This window comes from Balaenoptera ricei, chromosome 5, assembly GCF_028023285.1.
Source record: "Balaenoptera ricei isolate mBalRic1 chromosome 5, mBalRic1.hap2, whole genome shotgun sequence".
Lineage (NCBI taxonomy): Eukaryota > Metazoa > Chordata > Mammalia > Artiodactyla > Balaenopteridae > Balaenoptera > Balaenoptera ricei.
The window spans coordinates 115474206-115482103 of record NC_082643.1 but is presented as its reverse complement, the minus strand read 5'-3'; the positions used below and the strand labels follow the sequence as shown (position 1 = coordinate 115482103).

Sequence of the window (7898 nt, the reverse complement as noted above, 5' to 3'; positions counted from 1 at the left end):
GTTTCCGGGGAGTAAGGAGGGTTAGGCTGGAGTTTTGAGCGAGAGGTGGTGTCACTGATCTTGGCGCGACTGGACGAAGGAATTTGCTCCGCCAGAAGCGGACCGGTGAGGAAGCCGTGTGGAACCAGGATTGGATCACAGGATTCTCGGACAACTTGTAAGAATTGGTGTCTCCTCTTCACCGCCTTTCCCAGCCCTTGCTTTGTAGTTCCCACATACGTGTGAGAACCAGAGCTGGTCTTGCTCTTTGTTTTTAGGACTGACAAAGGGTCAATTCTCCACTGTCATTTGGTTACACAGGATCATGGTAATTAAACTTTGGAAAATGAAATGTAAGCTTCTTTTGGTTATCTGGACTGGATGCTTTCTTAAAAAGCTATCGGGTTCGTGACTCTTAAACTTTTAAATCTATGAATCATTTAGGGATTCGCAAGATCCTGCTTGTTCCAAAACAAAAGGACCAAAAACATCTCGTCGTACTTAACAGAAAACATCTCATATTTTAGTGATAACACCGAATTTTATACATAAATCTATAAAGCAGCACAATAATGTATGCGTTAAGATATGTATGTATTTGTGTACTTAAGTATCACAGAACTAGGGTCTCCATGCCAAAAACTTATTTGCTCATTAAGCTTTCACCCACTTAGAGGTGGGTCAACACTTGAATTGTTTTAGAGATACGGATAGATGAATACTTTCAGAAAGCTTTTTATCTTTACACCTCACTGAAATATATGATGCTTTTCGCTAAAAACGTTTTTCCTGTTTAATGGTAAGAAAGGGGTGTTGACTCACCTTTGAATGTGGGAATTAGGGCTTCTTCTAAATATTTTAAGATCCAGTTAGCCTTTTTTTTTTTTTTTCGATGTCTAGTCCTATAAACTAACTTACCACATATATGAGTTTGGACCTCCTCAGTTCCTTTTAAATTTTAAACAAGTAATATTTCTAATTTAGGAAAACAATGGGAAATTTTATTTTGCAATTTGTAAATAGCATATAAGCAATCCTAAATTAGTAAGTACTGGATTTCTAATATGTAAATTGTGATGGTAGTAACTACTTTTCAGGATTATGAGACTGATAAATATTATATGTGAAGTATCTAGTCCCATTCCTGCCTGATACAGTAGGTGCTCAACAAATAGTCACATAATGTAGTTTTTGTGAATATGAGCACCAGAATTTAGACTACTTAGTTTTGAATTCTGAATCTGCCATTTATTTACTTCATGATCTTAGGCAAATTACATACCTATTATGCACTTCAGTTTCCTTTTTTGTAAAATGTATATAAAAAATAGTATCTATACCATAAGGTGTGAACATTTAAAGCATTTTAACAGTGTCTAGCATATAATTGCACTGAGTAAATAATAGCTGTTATTAAAGGGACCTAATGTTAACAACTGCCATATGCCAAGCATTGTTTTGACACCATGTAGTCTTACCTACATATATAGAATGTCTAACCCATTCAGTGACTAGAAGCAAGTTGCTATAAAAGCAGCAGTGAATGATGTATTTCTCTGGACCTCTCTGTTATCTTCTTGGCATTCATTGGGCGTCTAGCAATCCCGTGGGCTGCAGGGGAGGGATATCGGATATGGGAGTTATATTTCTGAAACGCAGTGCCTCTGTAGGTCTGGGTCCTGTCCTGTGCACTGTGTCGTGGGGCAAGTATTCGCATCTCATTTGCGTACCCCTTGCCACACCCTTTCTCCATTTGGCAGCCAGAGCAATCTTTGTAAAACGCAAGTCACATTATGTAATCTTATTCTTAAAATCCTGCCTTGGCCTCCTACTGTCTTTATAGAAAGTCCAGACAACTTAGCATAAAATAGAAGGCCCCTTGAATCCTGTTATTGTTCACTTTTTCAGTGTTATCTCTCACAACTCACTATCTTAAACTTGATTGTACTAGAGTTCCTTGATTATGCCTTGCTGTGTCTTCCACAGGCTTTTGGACATGTTGATTCCTATTTGGAAATACCTCCCCTGGCATTTTTCCTTGGTTAATGATTATTTCAGTTTACAGCTTAGATAGTATGTCTTTCAGGAAACCTTGTTTGATGCCCTAGACCGAGTTGGGTGCCCCTCCTGTGCTTATTCCTGCCACATTTTATTGTAATTACCGTTTATTACCCTGCTATACTGAAAATTCCTTGAAACTAGGAATAGTATTTTGTTCAATTTAGTATCTCGGCCTAGCACAATGTCTGGCATGCGGTAAGTACAAATATATGTGATTTATAAATAATATGTAGGTGGCCTGTTTTTATATATTTTATATGTTTATAGGATGAATTTAATCCAGAATTGCAAATTATAGCTTTATTGAATCCGTCTAGGTTTCAAACTTGAGCATGTATCAGTATCACCTGCAGGGCTTGTTAAATTACAGGCTATCCAGCCCCAACCCCAGACTTTATAATTTGATAGGTCAAGACCGAAGAATTTGAATTTCTAACTGGTTCCCAGGTGATGCTAATGATGTTGGCCCAGGGACCTAAGGCAGTGGTTAAAAATAATTTTCTTTGGCATCTCTATTTACTTCAATTCACCCTCTGATTTTAGATTTCCAAATTTGTCCACAGTAACAATTTTATCCAATAGCATAGGATAACTACAGTACTCACTGCAATGATATTGGAAAGGTTTTTCCTTGGAGAGGTATTATAATGTATATTTGGTCTTAGATACTGTGTTATATTGACTTTAAAATGTAAAATGAAAAATTTGAAATGCAAGAGGGCCATCTTGTGGTGATCGTAGCAGTTCAGAAAATTTTAAAAATTGAAGCTTTTTCTATAAAGAATCAAGCTTGGGGGGAAGGGAAAATCATATTTTCTGATACATATTATGGCAGCTGGGAAAATGTTTGCAGCCTACTAATTATTTTATATATTTTACTTGGTTTTCTCTTTACTTGGCAAATTCTTTTTCCACAGTGTAGTGTCACTATTCTATCGTGTCCTCAGTGGCAGATAATTTGATTACACCTGTGGGTTTTGTTTTTTTTTTGGCCGTGCAACATGGCTTGTGGGATCTTAGTTCCCTGACCAGGGATTGAACCTGGGCCCTCGTCAGTGAAAGCGTGGAGTCCTAACCACTGGAGCGTCAGGGAATTCCCTATACCTGTGTTTGCCTTGATAGTTACATAGTCTCAGGACGCTTAGATGCATCTCTCTGGTCAAGAGATTGTGGGGGAAAAATTGTATTTGATATTTACTCTGTTCATCAGGGTTGAATATTCTTTGTCATTTTCATTTTAGGTGATATAAATTGTTGAATGACCACTGATTATTTTCTGGACCTGACTATATATAATTGCAGAAGAAACAATGGAAAGCCAAGAATTTATTGTAAGTCTTATCAGTTTTCACTATTTCCTTTTTTCTTCCTTCTTTCCATGTTTCACAAATGTCTTGCCAGATTTAGCAAAAAAACCTAAAATAAATTAAAAAAAAAACAAAACAAACCCAAACCTAAAAGAAGGACACTCAGTGAAATTTGAATTTCAGATAAACAGTGAATAATTTTTTAGTATAAGTATGTATGTCCCAAATATTGCCCTATATTGTGTCTGGCAACTCTACACATTGGTTATACAAAGTCCTTTGGAACAAATTCTTTGGAAGTTTGGGACCAGGAAATAATTTCTTTCTCTTGAAGGACTGGCATGCCTCTTCTAGATTAGTGGTTCTTAACCTGTTTGGTCTCAGGACCCTTTTATACTCTTAAAAATTATTGAGGACCCCAAAGAATTTTTGATTATGGGGCTTATATCTATTGCTGTCTTTCATATTAGAAATTATAATGGAAATTTTTAAAATGTTTATTAATTCATTAAAAATAATAAGCCCATTACATTTAACATAGATTACATTTTTAATGAAAAGTTTATGGTCCAAAAACAATAACAACAGAAACATGTTGTAAGGAGTAGCAATGCTATGCATTTTTTGCAAATCCCTTTAATATATGACTTAATAGAAGACCGCTAGATTCTCAGATCTGCTTCTGCATTCATTCGGAAATTGAATCTTGCAATATTGCATATATATAACCTTGGGAGCTTCAGCTAAGTACATGACCAAAGGAATGAGACTGAAATGCAAACAACATCATGAAAATAGTTTTGACTTCACAGACCCCTGAAAAAGTCTTGAGGGGGGACACCTCCAGGAGTCTCTGTACTCCTGGACTTCGAGAACTGTACAATTTTTTCCATCCCACAAATGACTAGGAAGCTCAAAATAGTTTTTGTTGCTCAGTTAACTTTTCAGTTTCTTCCTTAGATTTTACCTCTCCTTTCTCCCCTTCCTTGCCTTTTGCTACCAGGTTTTTTTTTGTTGTTGGTGTTTGTTGTTATTGTTATGATATCTGTGCTTTTATTTTGATAAAAGATGTCTTAAATATTTTTTGTAGGTAGGAAGGGTATAAAAATATATAACATTTAATACTTGTAAATAGAAACCATTTCTTTCCTTTGTACTTTTGGAAATAAGGTACTATATACTCATCAAAAGATGAAGAAGTCAAAAGTGTGGCGAGATGGAATTCTGAAGATCACTCACTTAGGAAACAAAGTAAGTGCAAAGCAGTTGACTATGGAGTCTAAGAGTTGGGTTCTTGCCTTTTGATTGAATATTAAGAAAACTCTGTAGATGATAAAATCTTAGATATATCCATAAGCTGATGTGATATGAAAACAGTTGTCAAATGATTCCCATACCACAGTGATTCATTTGTGCATTATAAAAGTTCAGTTAATACTATTTAATTTCTTCTGATTTTTTTAAAATTAGATTTTCTATGAAACTTTTCAGGAATTTTGGCACACATTTTTCTTTCTTTTTTTTAAAAAAAATTTTGTTTATTTATTTATTTATGGCTGCGTTGGGTCTTTGTTGCTGCGTGCGGGCTTTCTCTAATTGCGTTGAGCGGGGAGGGGGCTACTCTTCACTGCAATGCACGGGCTTCTTATTGCAGTGGCTTCTCTTGTTGTGGAGCATGGGCTCTAGGTGCACGGGCTTCAGTAGTTGTGGCACGTGGGCTCAGTAGTTGTGGCTCGCGGGCTCTAGAGTGCAGGCTCAGTAGTTGTGGTGCACAGTCTTAGTTGCTCTGCTCCATGTGGGATCTTCCTGGACCAGGGATCGAACCTGTGTCCCCTGCATTGGCAGGCGGATTCTCAACCACTGTGCCACCAGGGAAGTCCCAGCACACTTTTTTCTTTGCAGGTAATAAGAGTTTAACTATACAGAAAAAACTACTATTAAAATATATATCTAACACAGTAATGCTCACAGTGTAATGGTACATACAGAGTTGACATACCATTTTAGAAAAGCTGCCAATTTCTGAAATTATGTATAGAATTCTTCTATTTTTGGATTTTCTTTGAATCTGTTATTTTATGATATGATCCTATCAGTCTTGAGAAAATTATTTACTAGGATAATCTTTGACCCTATTAGATATGGTGATCCTTCCTTGGGTTTCTTTTCCCACACTGATTATCTCCATCTGTAAAATGTTCATGTTCTCCTCTTGTCAGTTCTCGTGACCTTATTTAACACCCTTGTCTCTTCCATTCTTCACAACACCTCTTCTTCATTTGACTTCTGTGACACCATGCTCTCCTGATGTTGCTTACTGCCCACTTCTGAGTATTTTCTGTGGGCTCATTCTCTTCCCATACTTAAAATTTTTACTCAGGACTCAGGCCTACATGTTCTTATATATAAAGATATATAAATTATCTCTGTCTCTCTCTCTTTGTCACTCTGTGGAGAAAAAAGAGATTTATTGTAAGGAATTAGCTTATGTGATCATGGAGGCTGACGAGTCCCACCATCTGTAGTTGGCAAGCTGGAGACCCAGGAGAACTAATAATGTGGTTTTAGTGTTTATGCCAACAGGCTTGAGACCCAGGAAGAGCCAGTATTTCAGTATGAGTCAGAAGGTAGGAAAAAACTGATGTCTCAGCTCAAAGACAGTCAGGCAGGAGGAGTTTTCTCTTACTTGGCCGTTGTGTTCTATATAGGCCCTCCACTGATGGGATGAGGCCCATCCACAGAGCAATCTGCTGTAGTCATTTATTTTATTGAGGTATATTTTTGACATGTAACATTATTTAAGTTTCAGGTGTACAACTTAATGATTTGGTATTTATATACATTGCAGAATGATCATAATAAGTCTAGTTACCATCCATCACCATCCATAGTTAGAAAAATTCTTTTTCTTTTCTTTTCCTTGTGATGAGGGCTTTTAAGATTTACTCTCAGCAACTTTCAAATATACAATACAGTGTTATTAACTATAGTCACCATACTGTACATTATATCTCCATGACTTATTTATTTTGTAAGTGGATATTTGTATCTTTTGACCCCCTTCACCCATTTGGCCCATCACCCTGTTTTGATTTCTTTAAAAAAAACTTATCAAGTGCTTACTATGTACCAGGCATAATGCTTTAAATGTATCAACTTACTTAGTCTTTATAACTCCCCTATTAGTTAGGTACTATTTTTATCTTTATTTTATTGATGATGAAGCTGAGGCTCAGAGAGATGAAGCCCATAGATCTCACAGCTAGAAAGTGGGGGAGTCGTTTATTAATTTAGATTTTTTGGCTCCAGAGCCCATGCCCTAACCATTCTATTGTTTCTTTTAATATTACTAATTTAAAAGAAGAACTTTATTATAGATGAGTTGATAACATATAGGACACATTGACAAGATTGTGGCCTCCTGAATGAAGCCAGCAGTTAAAGATCTCCATATTCTGTCCTTATTCTACATATCTATCACTCTGAAATTATCACTAAGAGAAAATTTTTAATGTAGAAAGACTACTTATCATTTTTATTTTATTTTATTTTATTTATTTATTTATTTTTTACTTGAACATGTTATTATTATTATTTATTTAATTAATTTATTTATTTATGGCTGTGTTGGGTCTTCATTTCTGTGCGAGGGCTTTCTCTAGTTGCGGCGAGCAGGGGCCACTCTTCATCGCGGTGCGCGGGCCTCTCACTATCGCGGCCTCTCTTGTTGCGGAGCACAGGCTCCAGACGCGCAGGCTCAGTAGTTGTGACTCACGGGCTTAGTTGCTCCGCGGCATGTGGGATCCTCCCAGACCAGGGCTCGAACCCGTGTCCCCTGCATCAGCAGGCAGATTCTCAACCACTGCGCCACCAGGGAAGCCCCTCATTTTTAAATTAACATTTGATTTATTAAAACAGAAAAGTAGGAATTCCCTGGTGGTATAGTGGTTAGGACTCTGCGCTTTCACTGCCAAGGGCCCAGGTTCAATCCCTGGTTGGGGAACTAAGATCCCTCAAGCTGTGTGGCGTGGCCAAAGAAAATAAAATAAAAAGATGGTAGGGAAGGAAATGAGCACTATTCTTTAAAAACAAAAACAAAAACAAAACAACAACAAAAAACCAGAAAAGTAAAAGAAAAACTAGTTTTGCCTTAAGCCTTCAATTTCAGCTTACAGATCCTATTCAGTTTATAAACCTAGTTTAGTTTAACTTTTAGTTGAGTCCTAGCTTAATATTTAGTCAACTTAAGTCAAACAGGCTAGATACTTTTAAACTAATTAATCCATTCACTGTCCAATGCTGTTCTGTAAAACTCTGGGGGTTTTTTTTGGGTGTTCTTCCTATTCAGTTAGGGCCAAGTCTTTAAAATCTTATAGAGTTTGTGTTATGTTAAAAAGACATATGATTGGATTCTGCCTATCTTTCATGTCTTCTTTTGGTACAAAATCATAAGTATTAAGGTTATGGTAGTGGTATTATCCAACTTTATCTTCAACTATAGCTTATATTTATTGAGTGTCCATTATATACCTCACACTAGTAGGTTACAGG

The 7898-nt window shown here is 36.6% G+C and overlaps 1 protein-coding gene across 1 annotated transcript in view; it reads left to right on the top strand.

The window, feature by feature from the left end:
• Window positions 1-50: 50 nt before the first annotated feature.
• Window positions 51-7898, top strand: part of ZGRF1 (zinc finger GRF-type containing 1) — an 82297-nt gene continuing 74449 nt past the window's right edge. Inside the window, exons 1-3 of the mRNA XM_059924223.1 lie at window positions 51-157; window positions 3282-3371; window positions 4518-4598. Of these exons, the coding sequence (XP_059780206.1) occupies window positions 3351-3371; window positions 4518-4598 (102 nt within the window). The 5' untranslated portion in view covers window positions 51-157; window positions 3282-3350. The remainder of the gene's footprint in view (window positions 158-3281; window positions 3372-4517; window positions 4599-7898) is intronic.